Here is an 18,386-nt window from a genome sequence, read left to right on the forward strand (position 1 = left end):
CCCTCTCCCAACAGCATCCCCTAACCCCCCATGGTCCCAACACCCTCCCCCATAACCCAACGTCCCCTGTAGTCCTAATCCCCTCCCCAACAGCCCCACCTCCCCCCTCCAAACCCCAAGCAGGCCGATCTCCCCCACCCCTCCCATCCCAATGGCCAGCCCCGATTGCTAGTCTCCCTTCCTCTTGTCGCTGATCCCTACACAACAGGGCCCCCTCACCACCCGCCCCCCCCCCCCCCCAAACCCTCACCGATCTGCCCCACACTGGCCCTGTCCCCTCTTGCCCTGCCCTCTTGGCACTGCCCAATACCCAGTGGGCAGTGCCAAGATGTCCCCTGGGAATTGGCACTTTGTACCTTGGGCTGTGCCAGGGGACCAGGCTGATTGGCACCTCATCCATTGCCTTTTTTTAAATTGCTCGTGGGATATGGACGTCACTGGCTGGGCCAGCATTTATTGCCCATCTCTGAAGGCATTTTAAGAGTCAACAACAGTGCTGTTGGTTTTGAGTCACATGGAGGCCACACCAAGTTAGGATGGCAGATTTCTTTCAGTCAAGGACATTGGTGAACCAGATAGGTCTTTATAACAACTGACAAAAGCTTCATGGCCATCATTAGACTATTATTTCCAGATTTTTATTGAATTCAAATTTCACCATCTGCCATGGTGGGATTCAAACCGTGGTCCCCTGAGCATTATCCTGGATCTCTGGATTATTAATTCAGCAACAGTACAACTATACCACGATCTCCCTCAACAACCTTCAACAATCATTCCCTCTACCACTGACACACAGTAGCAACATCTACAAGATGGATTCACAGAATACAGTGCAGAAGAGGCCCTTCGGCCCATTGAGTCCGCACCAATGCATGAAATGCCCTGACCTGCCCACCTAATCCCACTTGTCAGCACCTGGCCCATAGCCTTGAATATTACGGCGTGCCAAGTACTCATCCAGGCACTTTTTAAAGCATTTGAGATGTCCCACCTCCATCACCCTCCCAGGCAGTGCATTCCAGACTGTCACCACTCTGAGTAAAAACATTTTTCCTCAAATCCCCCCTAAACCTCCTGTCCCCTCACTTTTAACTTGTGTCCCCTTGTAACTGACCCTTCAACTAAGGGGAACAGCTGCTCCATATCCATCCTGCTCATGCCCCTCATAATCTTGAGCACCTCAATCAGGTCACCTCACAATCTTCACTGCTCCAAGGAAATCAACCCAAGCCTATCCAACCTCTCTTCATAACGTAAATGTTCCATCTCAGGTAGCAACCTGGTAAATCTCCTCTGCACTCTCTCCAATGTGTTCAAGCCCTTCTTATGATGTGGCGACCAGAACTGCACACAGTACTCCAGGTGTGGCCAAAGTTCTGTACAACTCCACCATGACCTCTCTGCTTTTGTAATCTATACTCCTATTGATAAAGGCAAGTGTACCATATGCTTTTTTCATCACCCTATTTCCCTGTTTTTCCGAATTCAGAAATCTATGGGCAAACACGCCAATGTCCCTTTGTTCTTCAGAACTTCCCAGTGTCAGACCTTTCATTGTATAATTCCTTATCAAATTACTCCCTCCAAAGTGCATCACCCCACACTTTCCAGGATTGAATTCCACCTGCCACTTATTCGCCCACTTGACTATCTCACCTATATCTTCCTGTAACTCAAGACACTCAACCTCATTGTTAACCACCCAGCCAATCTTTGTGTCATTGGCAAACTTACTGATCCTATCCCCCCACATAGTCATCCATGCAGGAACTGACCAAGGCTGCTTACATAACACCTTTGAAACCCACAACCACTGCCATGTAGAACATCGAATGCAGCAGATACATGGGAACAGCACCACTTGAAAGTTCCCCTCCAATTCACACACCACCCTGATTTGGAAATATATCGCTGTTCCTTCACTGCAGCTGGGTCAAAATCCTGGGAAGTTCCTCCTAACAGCACTGTGGGTGTATCTACACTGCAAGAACTGCAGCAGTTCAAGAAGTAGATCCCCACTACCGTTTCAAGGGCAATTAGGGATGGGCAACAAATGCTGGGCTAGCCAGAAATACCCACATCCCATAAAAAGATGTGGAGCTGGGTGTCATCAGCACATGCATTATATTGACACTGGCCAGAATTTTACCACCCGGTCCACCCCAATTCCAGGGGCGGACAAGGCTCGGACAGCAGCAGTCTCCATTTGCCTGAGGCGGGATCGTATGAACCACGGACAGATGAGCCGGTAAAATCCCGTCTACTGTTTGTGGATGATGTCACAGAAGGGGAGTGGGATGAGGATGCGGAGAATACAAGTGTAATAATGTAAAAGCAGAAAAATCAGAACTGGACATGATTTGGTGACAGTTGGACGTGTAGATGTGTGACCAATAGTGGGCAGTCCCATAGAGCTGGAAAATGAGGGAGAGAGACTGAAACTAAAATGTGTGATCAACGGTTCAAAAGCTGTTGTGAGATTGAGCAGTTTGATAGTAGATGTAACACCATGGTCACATCCATAGCCACTGTCATCTGTGACTTTGGATTGGGCCATCTTACTGCTAGAGATTATTTTCTTACTGTTTCAGGGGACGTAGGATTTGCTGGCAAGACCAACATTTCAATTGTGACAGTGGTGGTGAGCTGCCTTCTTCAGGTGTCAGTACAGTCTCAGTACTGTTAGGAGTTACAGGATTTTGACCCAGCAACAGTGAAGGAATGGTACTATAGTTCCAACTCAGTATGGTGTGTGACTTCACGTCGAGAGGGCTAGAATGCAAGAGCAGGGATATACTTCTGAGACTTTATAAGGCTTTGGTCAGAGCCCACTTGGACTATTGTGAGCAGTTTTGGGCCCTATATCTAAGGAAGAATGTGCTGGCCTTGGAAAGAGTTCAGAGGAGGTTCACAAGAATGATCGCCAAAATGAAGAGCTTGTTGTATGAGGAATAGTTGAGGACTCTGGGTCTGTACTCATTGGAGTCTAGAAGGATGAGGGGGGATCTTATTGAAACTTACAGGATACTGCAAGACCTGGATAGAGTGGACTTGGAGAGGATGTTTTCACTAGTAGGAAAAACTAGAACCAGAGGACATAACTTCAGACTACAGGAACAATCGTTTAAAACAGAGATGAGGAGGAATATTTTCAGCCAGAGAATGGTGAATCCTCGCAGAAGTCTATGGAAGCCAGGTCATTGAGTGCCTTTAAGACAGAGATAGATAGGTTCTTGATTAAAAAGGGGATCGGGGTTATGGGGAAAAGGCAGGAGAATGAAGATGAGAAAAATATCAGCCATGATTGAATGGCGGAGCAGACTCGATGGGCTAAGTGGCCTAATTCTGCTCCTATGTCTTATGGACTTGGAGGAGAATTTGCAGGTGATGGCAGTCGACGTAAGTTGTCAATGAAGCCTTGGTGAGTTGCTGCAATGCATCTTGTATAGGGTCTTGTATGCACACTGCTGCCACTGTGCTGCTGGTGGAGGGAATGAATGTTGAAGGTGGTAGATGGAGTGCCATGCATGTGGGCTGCTTTGATCTGTATGATGTCAAGCTTCCTGAGTAACAGTTACACTCGTCCAGGCAAGTGGATGGTATTCCATCATACTCATGACTTGTGCTTTGTAGATGGTGAACAGACTCTGGGGAGTCAGGAGGTGAGCTATTTGCTGCAGGGTTCCTAGCCTCTGATCTGCTTTTGTAGCCACATTTATTTATACGGCCAGTTCAGTTTAGTTTCTTGTTAATGGGAACCCCAGCATGTAGATAGTGGGGGATTCAGCAATGGTAATATCAAGGGAAGATGGCTGGATTCTCTCTTGTTATAGAGGATCATTGCTTGGCACTTGTGTGGTGTGAATATTACTGGCCACATACCAGCCCGCACCTGAATGTTGTCCAATTCTTGCTACATATTGGGATTGACTGCTTCAGTGTCTGAGGAGTCATGAGTGGTGCAGAATATTATGCAGTCATCAGTGAACATCTCCACTTTTGATCTGATGATCGAGGGAAGGTCGATAGTTGAACCTAGATCATCATCCTGAGGAACTCCTGCAGTGAAACTGAGATGGTTGACTTCCAATAACCACAAGCATCTTCCTTTGCCAGGTATGGCTCCAACTAGTGAAATATTTATCCCCTGATTCCCATGGACACTAGTTTTGCTAGGACTCCTTAATGCCATACTCGATCAAACGCTGTCTTGATGAACAAGTACGACCTGAATGGCTGTAAATTGGGAGAGGGGAGTGTGCAGCGGGACCTGGGTGTCCTTGTGCACCAGTCACTGAAGGTAAGCATGCAGGTGCAGCAGGTGGTAAAGAAGGCAAATGTTAGCCTTCATTGCCAGAGGTTTCAAGTACAGGAGCAGTGATGTGTTGTTGCAATTATACAGGGCCTTGGTGAGACCACACCGAAAGTATTGTGCGCAGTTTTGTCCTCCTTTTCTGAGAAAGGATGTTTTTGCTATCAAGGGAATGCGGTGAATGTTTATCAGGCTGAATCCAGGGATGGTGGGACTGATATACAGGAGAAATTGACTAGGTTAGGATTGTTTTTGCTGGAGTTCAGACGACTGAGGGGGGATCTCATAGAAACTTATAAAATTCTAACAGGACTAGACAGGGTAGATGCAGGGAGGATATTCCCGATGGTGGAGAAGTCCAGAACCAGGGTCACAGGGTGAGGATGCAAGGTGGACCATTTAGGGTGGAGGTGAAGCGACATTTCTTCACCCAAAGGGTGGTGACCCTGTGGAATTCATTACCACAGGAAGTAGTTGATGCCAAAACATTTAATGTACTCAAGAGACGGCTGGATGTAGCACTTGGGGTGAATGGGATCAAAAGTTATGGGGAGAAAACAGGATTAGGCTATTGAGTTGGATGATCAGTCATGATCGTAATGAATGGCGCAGCAGGCTCGAAGGGCCAAATGGCCTCTGCCTGCTCCTATCTTCGATGTTTCTATGTCAAGGGCAATCAATCTCACTTCACCAGGGGCAGAAACCTAACACCAGAGATTCAAATAGAAAATTGCTGGAACAATTTGCACAAATTTGGGAGCAATTGACATGTTGAAGGGATTTGGAGAGGAAAGGGAGTTTTCAAGGACAAGGCAAACGTTAGAGTGGGATTTCAAGGAGATAATTATGTTTGGAATGGAGAGGGACAGTATCCAAGAGGAGCGAGCCATTATCATAGAGGTAATATGGGGGTTTGAAAGACAAATTTGACAGTCACCAGTTTATGGTAAGTGCACTGAAGTCAATAGGGAATAGGTTTCATTGATGGAATAAGTTTGGGAAGAAAATGAGAGGGAAGCTGGAGAGAAAGAGGGTTTCACACATTTTGTTGATAGTGTGTGAAAGAACCTGAGAGAAAATTGGGCTCAACAGCAAAGGAAGAGGCTGGAGAAGCAGATTTGGCTTAACAGATCATCATCATGACCAAAAAAGCATAAAGTTCTTAAAATTCTCATTGGCAGTGAAGGTGGCAGAGGACCCAATTTGAGGAGACGGGTGAGAGTGGAAAGACGGGAGATTAACTATATTCCTCAAGTTGATATGGTGAGTCATTATGGTAGAGGCAGACCCAATAGTGCTTCATCTTCTCCAGCTAGATATATTGATGAACGGCTATGCCAGGGGCAAGTGCCCCAAAGGAACAAGCTGCCACAGGCAGTAGTAGAGGCGGGTATGATTCTGTCCTTTAAAAAGCATTTAGACAGTCACATGGGTAAAATGGGTATGGAGGGATATGGGCCAAACATGGGCATTTGGGACTAGCTTGGTGGTTCAAAAAAAGGGGCAACATGGACAAATTGGGCTGAAGGGCCTGTTCTAAAACTCTCTTACTCTATGACTCTATACGTATAGAATGAAGTATGATTGGAAGAGGAAAGGATATATGAATGGTTGGAGATCAGCGACAGTTGTCGAGCTTGGATTTGTGAATAATCTAGCCTATAAAACACACACAATTTGCGTTTATATAGCACCTTCTTAGGACTTCCTAAAACACGACACTGCCAACGAACATCAAATGATAGATATTGTTCTAACATAGACGAGTGGCAATACAGTGTCATCAGAGTCTGCAAACTCAAAGCAGATGACCGTGAAAACAAGCAGCAGAGTTTATACAAAAGGAGGTTTAGTGATAAAGTAGGGAAATTAATGCAGCAGAGGAAAGGCAAAGGTCACCAAAATAGAGATTTAAATTGTTGGAAACAAAGGAGTTGTTCAGTGCAGAGGTTAAGAAGGGAAAGGAGGGAGAATATCTTGCAGAACGATTCAGGGTGAAGTTGGTGGCTTAAAAGTAAATATCCTTAAAAATTTGACCTACGGAGATAATTGCCCTACTTGAAGAGGAGCCTGCTAATGACTAAGGAGGCTTCCAAGTTGTCACTTACATTATTTAAATGCCTCCAAACTAGTACTTATTTTTGCTTCTATTCTGTCTGCACTTTTACAGCAGGCATGAGTCTTAATTATCACAAAATGTGCTCTGTGCTTAACGTAATCATAGTTGATGCCAACTCGTCTGTAGTCAAAAGGACTTTAATAACATCCTGCGTGAAGCCAAGCATGAATGTGTCTCTGAAATGAGTTGCTTTCCAACTGACTGACAGAGTGCTCAATTAGCAGATGGTTAAAGAAAAAATTGGCAAATGTTCAATGCGCTGCAAATAACAAAAAGTACCAGATTCTTCAGCATCCAATGTTTCTGTCAGGCAGAGTCATCACCATTCCCCTTCAATATGTGACTGATGTAATTGCGTTCAGGTTTTGCTTTCTGTCCCGGATGTTTCGTTGCTTAGCCTCCATCTTGGCTTTTGTTTGGGGTGGCACAGTGGTTAGCACTGCTGCCTCACAGCACCAGGGACCTGGGTTTGATTCCCGGCTTGGGTCAAAGTCTATGTGGACGTTCTCCCCCTGTGTGCGTGGGTTTCTCCCACACTCCGAAAGATGTGCTGGTTAGGTGCATTGGCCATGCTAAATTCTCCCTCAGTGTACCCAAGCAGGTATAGGAGTGTGGCGACAGGGGGAGGGTGGTGACACTAATAAATAAACTTAAAAAAAAACCTCATTGTAATAACGTTGAATGGGCAATGGCAGTCCTTGTTCAAGCAACTATTCATCCTTCATGCATGAGAAGCTTTGTTGGTTATTTGACCTGGAAATGCATCACAGGAAAGCATGATTCTCTTCTCAGCTGCCGTCTTCAAAGTTTATTTATTAGTCACAAATAGGCTTACATCAACACTGCAATAAAATTACTGTGAAAATTCCCTAGCTGCCGCATTCCGTCACCTGTTCGGGTACACTGAGGAAGAATTTATCATGGCCAATTCATCTAACCAGCACATCTTTGGACTGTGGGAGGAAACCAGAGGAAACCCACCCAGACACAGGGAAAATGTGCAAACTCCACACGGACAATGACCCAAGCCGGGAATCGAACACAGGTCCCCGGCACTGTGAGGCAGCAGTGCTAACCACTGTGCCACCATGCCATCCACATCCGTTAAACAGAATTCTCTGACTTGGATAACAAGCTGGTTTGACCCCTTCCCAGTTCAAAGGTTCTGACGCCAACTGTAGCATACCAATGCTGCTTCTGCTGAAATCAGCTGCCACAATATCAGCAGGGGAACTGAAGCTTATACTTTCTTCAATGATATGACTCAGTGGCATATCCAGCCATGCACTTACCCAGTGCCATCAGAGGAACCAGTACTGGATATTGTTTCCCAATAATTTTGTGAAATAATGTCAGATGGTTGCTTTCTGTCATACAGTGCTATTTAAAGTTTCAAGTTTGAAGTTCAAAATTTTAAAGTTTATTTATTAGTGTCAAAAGTAGGCCTACATTAACACTACAATGAAGTTACTGTGAAAATCCCCTAGTCTCTAAACTCTGGCGCCATTTACATTTGTAGTGCAATAAAACAGCATTTCCCTCTATGGGGTTTCTTAAAAAAAATTGGAAATAACCCACAGACAATGCTAAGACAGAATAAATCTTCTTGAAATTGCAATTGAGCTTCAGGATGTTGAGTGGTAAAGATTACTGTAAGAAATACAAAAATATAAAATCATGTGAGGGTTGCCTTCGCATTAAAGATCTGTCAGCCATCATGATGGGGAGGGAAGGAGGTGTACATAAGGAGATGATTTTGGTGAAGGTGCTTTACATTGATAATCTGTGGGTAATGGGGAGCAGAGCTCTTACAGCAATGGTACAGTATAAACCTACAGCATTGACGGTGGAGAAAGGGAGAAATGGTATTCCTGAGTCACTAGTCTCTGCTCAAGTGCCACTCAGCACTTGTACATCAATAAAACTCGGTATCACCCATTCTAATACTGTTGCCCAAAGACAAGGTCTAACCTAACATTCAGGCTAAATAATTTTTATGGAATAATTTGCACTTACATGCAGAAATTGAGGAACCTACACTGAAGTGATTCCTCCTACAGTTATACACCTTAAACGTCTGTGCAATAAATTTCCTGATGGCATGGATGAGATTGCTAAATCTCTGGAGAAATCAACAGAGAATTTCATCTTACATTCTTTTTGGAAGGGGCTTAGCTTAGTGCTTTCAATATCTGCAGCTTTGTTGCAGCACCAATTATGACACGCGCTGTAAAGTGTACTTTTTATCCCTTACAGACATCCCTGGGCTGTGCTGAGTTTGTTGATCTCAGCAGGGCTGGTGTGGGTTTGCTATAGATTGGTTTGAGTATATCAAAGGCTTAGGAGGGGATGAATCACCCTGGGGGTCTGGCTCATGTTCAATATTCAATAATATTCTGTTGGCAATGAAATGCAGGCCACTAGCTCTCAGGTGGGGACAGATTTGAACTTGGCTGTGAAGATTGGACTTAGTGTGAGGATCTTCATTGCCTGATGGTACTCTCAAGGTAGCCCCCAGCGGACTGTTGCCTCCTCTGAAACTGCATTCCAGTGTAAGTGAAATCTTTCAGGAAAGGAGAACAACATTACAATATATATAAAGATTTACGGTTACTGATGTGCTTTGAACAACATGGTAGAAGTCTGATTCTTATCAAGTGGAAACACTGCCAGACATACCTGATGTTGGTGTCATAGGCGTAGCTGCCAGTCCATTCATATTCAAGGCTGCCATCTGTTGCATCTGTGCTGCTGCGAATGCTGCCATTGGGTTCAGATAACCTCCCTGGGCAACTGACGCCATTATTGTTGCTTGCTGCTGCATCAACTATTAAAAATAAATAATGTTTATTCTAATTTTTCTTTTTTTGACTTTGATGAAACACTCCAGTAACAAAGGAAACACAAATGCATTTTAGTCATGCCGTTGTGGTGTGTTTGTTAATTCCTAAAGGTTGTTTGTGCAAAGATTTTGAATCGACCTTAGGTCCTCTGTTTATTGGCACTACATTGACACAATGGGGCTTGAATTCTGCAACACCTATGAATGAACACAAAACAATCAGTGCATTGGCCTCGCTCACCAGAAGGCTGAGACCTGAGGACGTGTTAAATTTGTGCTTGTTGCCAAGAGGAACTGGGCTCTGTCAGCTCATATGTCAAACCAATCTGCAGGGAAGTCAAGGGAGAGGGCAAGGAGGGAAATGGGAAGTGGATGAACATGGGCCAAAGGCAGTCTGTGGTAATAATATTGGGGCTGGAGAGATCCATCTCATTTATCTTCTACTATCCTGGTAGTCCAATAATGGAGTTGACTAATCATCGCGATCTATCTCTATCAATTAGTCTATAATACACTTGAAAAGGAGGTAAAGTTACCAGTGTGAAAAGCTTTAGGAGCTTTCAAAGCCATCTGTTTCTCTCAAATTTACCACACTTATCATATTTCATTTGTCAAATATCGTAATCCAAAATATCTGATTCTGAAAGAAATCTAATGATTTTAGAACCTGATAAACAGTAATCATGTTAACACTTAACATTCCAAATTTACGTAATAGTTCTTATAATCCATTACCTCCACCTTTTCAATCATTCTTGCTGCAAATTCTGTGTCCTCTTAAGAGTCAAAATATCCTTTTTGTATTATGGTGACCATAATATTCTAAGTGTGATCATGTCAATGATTTATAAAGCAGGATTATTTCACTATTAAAGCTCAATATTGGCCTTTAAAGCTTCTGATTTGTCTCACTCATTGCTAATGATTATTGGTAGCATCAATTTGCTGTTAGCTTGGAACCAAAATAATTTTCATTTTCGATATTGTTATTTATTATCCAATTAAACATATTCCATTCCTGAATGGTTTGTCCCCATGTGAAGTACTGTCCATTTTTCTACACTGCAATGTCATCTGCCATTTATCTGCCCAATTTCAAATTTATTCTAATATAATTTAACCTGCGCAGCTTTGCCGTATTCACCTTTGTTAACTTTGTATTTGGTGTAAATTTAGCCACTGTGTTCATGACCTTCTAGTTCTGCATCATTTTTGAAGAGGTTAAGTAATTAAGGTCCCAAAAATGACCCTGTGGAACTCCACTGCTGTCTTGTCCCAAGATGGTGATATTCCTCGCACAACTATTGGTGCTATTTCCCAAGATGGTGACATTCTAAGATTTATTTACCTTAGATCTGGACTGCTGTTCAGCAAGCATGCTGATAGTAATGCAATTGGCTTCACTACCTACTCTTGCAACACCTTCAAGTCTTCTTGTACAGGTACGATAGCGCAGTGGTTAGCACTGATGCCTCATAGTACCAGGGACACTGCTTGGGTCCCTGTCTGTGCAGAGTTAGCATGGTCTCCCCGTGTCTGTGTGGGTTTCTTCCAGGTGCTTCAATTCCCCCCACGGAAAGATGTGCTGGTTAGATGCATTGGCCATGCTAAATTCTCCCTCAGTGTTTCCGAACAGGTGCCAGAGTGCGGTGACTAGGGGAGTTTCACAGTAACTTCATTGCAGTGTTAACATAAGCCTATTTGTAGCTCTAATAAATCAGCTTTTAAAGCTATTGGTCCTTGCCAGTGTAAAAAGTGAGCTTTAAAGACTAATTTTACAGTGACAACAATAATAACTTATTATAGTGCCTTAAAATAATGACCAGATGCATCATAAAACAAAATAAGATACCGGGCCACAAAGTAAAGTAACAGTAAAGTTTATTTATTAGTCAAGTAAGGCTTACATTAACACAGCAATGAAGTTACTGTGAAATTCCCCTAGTCGCCACATTCTGGTGCCTGAACGCACCTAACATTAGCAAATATTAGGGTGGATCATGGTCAAAAAGTTATGCCTTAAAGAAGGAAAGCAAAGAGATGTTGAGGTTTAGGGAGGGTATTCCAGAGCTTAGGCACAGCCACAAATAGCTTGCGATTCAGATCCTGGCTACTTAAGAATCCAGAATTAGAGAAGTACAGATATTTTGGAGGATTGTGTAGCTGGAGGAGATTCCATAAATTGGGACGGCAAGGCCATGGAAGGATTTGGAAACAAGGGTGAGGTGTTGTTTAACCGAGAACTGGTGTAGATCAGCAAGCGGGTGGCACGATAGCACAGTGGTTAGCACTGCTGCTTCACAGCTCCATGGACCTGGGTTCGATTCCCACTTGGGTCACTGTCTGTGTGGAGTCTGCACGTTCTCCTCGTGTCTGCGGGGGTTTCCTCCAGGTGCTCCGGTTTCCTCCCACAGTCCAAAGATGTGTGGGTTAGGATGATTGCCCAAGCTAAAAAATTGCCCCTTAGTGTCCTGAGATGTGTAGGTTAGAGGGATTAGTGGGTAAACATGTGGGGATATGGGAGTAGGGCCTAGATGCAGACTCGATGGACTAGATGGCCTCTTTCTGTACTGTAGGGTATCTATGATCTGTCTATCTATGAAGCACAGGGGTGATAAAGGAATGGGTCATAGGAAGCAAAATCCTGGAAGGCCTCAAGTTTAATCAAGTCTGGAGGTAACAAAGACGTGGGTGACAGTTTCAATAACAGAACAGCTGAGTCAAGGGTAGCATTGAGAAATGTTTCAGAGGTGGATACATGCACTCCTGGTGATTTTGTAGCTCCACGCACATGTTGGGGGCAAGTATGAAGTTGCGAACAGACTGGTTTAGTTGCTCATGCCTTCGTCGTGTCAGTGGGCCCACTCCTTTCCTCATTCTTTTAATATAGCTTTAAAACATTTGATTACTTTCCACAAGAAGTATTTCCTTATTATCCAGATAATAACATTTCTACTATTTAATATTCCGTAATATTTTGTATTTACTAAACAGCTCTGCATTGATTCTAGCTGCATCTAAACTGAATTCTAAATAGAAGCAACCAACAACTGTGAGTTACCAAAAGTATCCAGGCATTTTCCTTTCATGCGTAGATAATGAATAATATTGGAGGAAGTGTTAACATTTGAAGAAGTTGACTGGAATTCTCCAGTCTACTGTTTCCCGTCATTAGTGCCAATGAGAATGGAAAATTTGGCACTCAGCCAAAATCTCCTTTCACAGCAGGAGGACTGGAGAATCCCAGCCAGGGACAAGATCTGAGAATTCCAGTCACTGGGCACGATCTTACCGCCCGCTCATGCCACACTCCCGCCGCAGCGAAGATGGAGATTTTGGCAACAAGTCAAATCTCCGTTCACTGTGGCGGGATGGGAGAATAACATTGGCGTGAACTGTCAGAAAATTCCAGCCATTGTCTTAGATGACTGTGTCATTCTGAAGCATAACAAACAACTTGAGATTGACAGAATCATACTTTGATACAGATAAGACCATTAAGTCCATAATGTACTCTGTTTATCACATCAACACACACACAAGCTAAATGTTCTGTTGAATTAGACAAATCTGTTATACTGTGGAATATGTTACACTGCAGAGTTGTGTATTGACCGAAAATAGTATGTTATACTGTCGGATATTTATATTAATCTAGATCAGTATGTTAGACTTGATCTGTTGATCTACTGTCAGGTATTGTATTGATCTTTAACAGCTTGTTGCACTGCACAATATTACTTCAATCTACCACAGTATGTTAGGTAGCAGGATATTGTAAGGATTTAAAGTAGAATGTTAAACCACAGGATGCAATATTGCTCTAGAATTTGCACACCATCAGGCCTTATATTGATTACCACTGTTGGCGTACTAAACGTTAAAGTTTGCTCATTAGTGTCACAAGTAGGCTTACATTCACACTGCAATGAAGTTACTGTGAAAATTCTTGTCACCACACTCCGATGCCTGTTCGGGTACACTGAGGGAGAATTTAGTATGGCCAATGCATCTAACCAGCACATCTTTTGGACTCTGGGAGGAAACCGGAGCACCCGGAGGAAACCCACTTAGACACAAGAAGAATATGCAGGCTCCACACAGACAGTGACCCAAGCCGGGAATCGAACCTGGGTCCCTGGTGCTGTGAGGCAGCAGTGCTAACCATTGTGCCACTGTGGTGCCCCAAGATAAGGTGTGAGACCGACTGACAACAGTACATTATGCCGAAGGTTGTCTTCATTGTCTAAGGCAGTAAGATGTAATGCAGCATATTATACCGGTCTAAAACAAATTGAAACACTGCAAATTGTATTGATCTAGAATATGCTCTACTACTCTATAATCTCACATTTGGAATTCTCCGTAATACTCATAAAATTTAGCCACAAATATAATATATATTTTAGAAAAGAAAGAAGTTACAAGGTTATCAGTTGTATTTAAACAGTGCACATCATGTCCTCAAGACATCTCAGGGCACTTCACAATCAATTATCTACTTTCAAAGTATAGTAACTGCATAGTATAAGTGTCGTCAATCTATAAATAACTTTAGCAAACAAAATGTTCATAAAAATGAATTATTTTGATGAAATTAGGACATACTCAACTGTCAGGTAGTTAAGAACAGCCTTGTTGACAACGTATGTTACTGTTGAACATCAACATCAAGGAGAAAATAAAAGAGGTGCAGAACTGTAAGAAGTTATCAGTTCCAGTTACAGTCAGGCTACTGGATTAACAATAAGAAGGAATGAAATCCATCTTTTGAGATAGGGCCTGAAAAGTGAAAACAGAGTCAACATTGAGATCCGGCATGGTTTATCCCACCAGACTTCACAAAGTTACAAAAAGATATGAGTAAGAATGACATATTTGGCCATCTTAGCAAGCTTACTATCAGCAGAAGAGCAATAGGTTGCCCACATCTGCTATACAGGCAAGGAGAAAATAAAAGAGGTGCAGAACTGTAAGAAGTTATCAGTTCCAGTTACAGTCAGGCTACTGGATTAACAATAAGAAGGAATGAAATCCATCTTCTGAGATAGGGCCTGAAAAGTGAAAATAGAGTCAACATTGAGATCCGGCATGGTTTATCCCACCAGACTTCACAAAGTTACAAAAAGATATGAGTAAGAATGACATATTTGGCCATGTTGATGTTCAACAGTAACATACGTTGTCAACAAGGCTGTTCTTAACTACCTGACAGTTGAGTATGTCCTAATTTCATCAAAATAATTCATTTTTATGAACATTTTGTTTGCTAAAGTTATTTATAGATTGACGACACTTATACTATGCAGAGAATGCAAATTGACCATGTCGGAGTCAATGCACAAGAAGTCCTTTCTGTTGACAGGAGTGCATGGAGACAAGCAGTTAAGAAGGTTGTGGAAAAAGAGGGAAAAAGAAATGACCAGATGGCAGGATAAAACATGAGTCAACCTTGGGCCAACGGTATTCATCTGTGCCAGCTGCAGAAGGGACTGCCACATATAAACTGGTCTCTATTGCCACAACAGATGATGTTCAATCCAGAAGTGGCATAGACCCCAGGCACGATCTATTGTCTCCCGAGAGGGATAGATGGCATCTGTCTCAGAAGTCCATTCCTGAAAGTGAGTAGAATTATTTAATTTTTCATTTGCTTCTCATTCTACTGGTATAGTTTAATCTGAGGTAGTTTTCAGAATGGATTTTTTTCATTCAACTTACTATCTGGGAGATCTTTATGAGATCCATGCTTTGTTGTCTTCTTTCAAGCTTGAAAATTAGTGTTTTTCCAGTCTTTCCTTCTACTGCATCCCTATTTTTCCTCAGTGTTTTAAAGTTCATTTATTAGTGTCACAAGTAGACCCACGTTAACACTGCAGTGAAGTTGCTGTGAAAAGTTGCCTGTTGATATCAAATTATATCAGCCACTGATACAGCAATTCTTTCTAAGCCATTCAAAGAAAAGCAAAATACCGTGGATGCTGGAAATCTGAAATAAAACCAGTAAACACTGGAAAACCTCAGCCGGTCCGGCAGCAAGCGCGGAGACAGAAACAGAGTTAACATTTCGAGTCAGGTGAAGAAGAGTCATGTGGATTTGAACCATTAACTCTGAGGCCAAACTCTACCACCTCACTCACCTGCCCGGAATCGGGGCAGATGAGGTTCCCAGAACGGAAATCTGCGTTGGCCTCGGGCGGGATCTTACGATCTCACCCAAGAAAGGCTGTAAAATCCCACCCTGATTCTCTCTCCACAGATGCTGCCAGACCTGCTGAGTTTTTCCACCATTGCCTGTTTTCTTTCTAAGTCATTGTTAGGTCCACTGCTGCCTCTACAGATTCATACAGAATCACTAAAACAGATTATCTCAATGCTGTTGGCAAATTGATCGATAACTTTCGTGACACAACTTCTTTATTTTCTCTTCTCTAATGGATACTTTCAGAACTGTTCAGCTCACAAAGCTGAAATGTTAACTCTGTTTCCCTCTCCACAGAGAGCACAGAATCACAGAAGTGTTATGGGATTGAAGGATGAATGGCTTTGTGAAGTTTGCTTGTTTTTCTATTTCTCTTTGTATAGGTTTATTAAACCATTTAGGTTAACACTTCTTTAATGTGCCCTTACTAATCATAGAAACATAGAACAGTACAGCACAGTACAGGCCCTTCGGCCCTCAATGTTGTGCTGAGCTATGTCCAATCCCAAGATCAAGCTATCCCCTCCCTATAATTCTGGAGTGCTCCGTGTGCCTTGTATTGCTCCATGTAATCCTTGAATTGTCATTACTTTGCGTGCCCTTATGTCACTGCAGTTTTTTACTCCTGTTGAACTATTCAAGTTCTGGGGTGGCCTGGTGGCACAGTGGTTAGCGCTGCTGCCTCACAGCACCAGGATCTGGATTCGATTCCTGGCCTTGGGTCACTGTCTGTGTGGAGTTTGCACATTCTCCCCACATCTGTGTGGGTTTCCTCGGGATGCTCTGGTTTCCTCCCACAGTCCAAAGATGTGCGGGTTAGGTGGTTTGGTCATGCTAAATTGCCCCTCAGTGTCAGGGGGACTAGCCTGTGTAAATGCATGGGTTATGGGGATTGGGCTTGGGTGGGATTGTGGTTGGTGTGGACTTGATGGGCTGAATGGTCTCCTTCTGCACTGCAGAATTATATTATTCTATGATTGTACTATTGTCTTGAAGTTGTCCCTCTTAAAGTTGTGTAGCTGTTCATTGGTTTTCCTCAGATTGAGACAAGTCAGATTTAATCATGTTAACCATCAGTAATTTTCCCCAACAAGCCTCTCCTCATTTCTTGCAACCCAGCTGCAAATGACTTGACCACTTCATGCCTCCTTTTTTTTACGTTTGTTACTGGCCACCAGTTTATTGAAAAAAATTTCAACAGGAGTACGAGCTACAATATCTATCCCGTGCTCAGAAAGTAAGAGCTAATGTAAACATTACTTAAAAGTACAGACCGACTTGAGGTCACCACTAATAAGGGTGCAATGCAATGGGAGGATCATTCCCTAGCAGAGAGCTGACAGGTACAAGCCAACTAATTATGTGGTGGGCTTTCCAAATCCGCGCTAATGGCAAGTTATCTTGATTGCCACAATGCGTATCAAGGTCATTACATTACTTGTTCCATGGATTTCAATGGGTGGAGAATCACGAGCAGCACGCCTCCTGATTTTCTGCATGTGCTGCTATTAGGTGAGGTCCTGCTACTGTGATCAGACTTTACACATAAATAAAACATTTTCAAGTCTCATTAGTGTTTAACTGCTATGATAATTGATATCAAAACAGTCTACACCATAATCTGAGTGACTGTGAAGACATAGCTCTGAAGGTCATCCAGGGAATAAACTCTTCCCTCCTGCACTTGATACCACAAACTAAAATAACCATGGACTTGTCTGATATTTGTCAAAATTTGGAACTGACCTTTGGAAACCTTGGCTTAATTTTTAGATGGGCTCAAATTGAATAGTTTATACTTCTCAGACATTGAATTCCTCTTTCACCGGTGAGCCAGTTAAGACTCATGGTCAGAAGGAACACAACTGCAGTAGCCTCTGTTTTGTATTTGTATCAACTTTCTGTTTTTTGTTTGTGAAGGAGGTAGTGCACTACTTGGAACTGACCTTGACAACACTTGATGATTAGATTGCAACTTTCAGGATTTGCAGTCCAAAGATGTGTGGTTAGGTTGATTGGCCATGTTAAATTGATCCTAGTGTCAGGGGATTAGCAGGGTAAATATGTGGGGTTACGGGAATAGGGCCTGGGTGGGATTATGGTCAGTGCAGACTCTATGGGGCAAATGGCCTTCTTCTGCACTGTAGTGATTCTAATATTAATCACCATGTGAAGTGTAATCTACCTTCAGATCTGATACTTGCTGAAAATATTTCATTAGTTAGTCGGCAAAATTTATTGGGGGAATTACATAGAAACATAGAACATAGAAAAACGACAGCACAATACAGGCCCTTCAGCCCACAAAGTTGTGCCAAATATATCCCTACCTTAGAGATTAATTCATTATGCAGTTATAGGAAGCTCTGAAGAGATCATAAGTTAAAGTTTACTTATAAGTCACAAGTAATGCTTACATTAACGCTGCATAATGTTATTAGTGTGCAATGTTAATGTATAATAACGTGAAAAGGGAAAAGTCAAGTTATCCTCCTGATCATAAGATCCGGTCACAGGCTGTATAGTTTAAACATCAATTTTCCAAAAAGCCACCACTAATTAATCAGTTTTATATTCTGCAATATGTTCAGTTTTCAGTTACCACCCAAAAATAGTGAAAACACCAGAAGATCATGGTTCACAGCTACTACCAGTAGAAATTTGGAGGAAAAGCATGATGTTAGAGTACGCCTCTTATTTGCTAATTATAAAATGGTCCTGTTGACATGGAAAAACACTTAAACTATGTCACCTTCCACACTGATGCCCCCCCCCGGCTTCCCACCTAACTTCCTCCACCTTTACCTCACTAAAAGACAGCTAAAGCAGAGAAAAAAAGCTTCACATACTGGCAGTTAAATGAACATGTCTAAAACTTGTTTTAAAATGAAATACAATCAGTACTCAA

The 18,386-nt window shown here is 42.6% G+C and overlaps 1 protein-coding gene across 7 annotated transcripts in view; it reads right to left on the bottom strand.

Moving 5' to 3' along the window:
- The window catches only part of celf4 (CUGBP, Elav-like family member 4), a 1,183,497-nt gene that overhangs the window by 119,882 nt on the left and 1,045,229 nt on the right, over positions 1-18,386 (bottom strand). For all 7 annotated transcript variants that reach the window (XM_080215459.1, XM_080215370.1, XM_080215109.1 and 4 more), the window contains exon 7: positions 9,114-9,261. In XM_080215459.1, coding sequence (XP_080071585.1) covers positions 9,114-9,261 — 148 coding nt within the window. The remainder of the gene's footprint in view (positions 1-9,113; positions 9,262-18,386) is intronic.

Source organism: Carcharhinus amblyrhynchos, chromosome 1 (genome assembly GCF_965287045.1).
Source record: "Carcharhinus amblyrhynchos chromosome 1, sCarAmb.v2.hapA, whole genome shotgun sequence".
NCBI classification, from domain to species: Eukaryota; Metazoa; Chordata; class Chondrichthyes; order Carcharhiniformes; family Carcharhinidae; genus Carcharhinus; species Carcharhinus amblyrhynchos.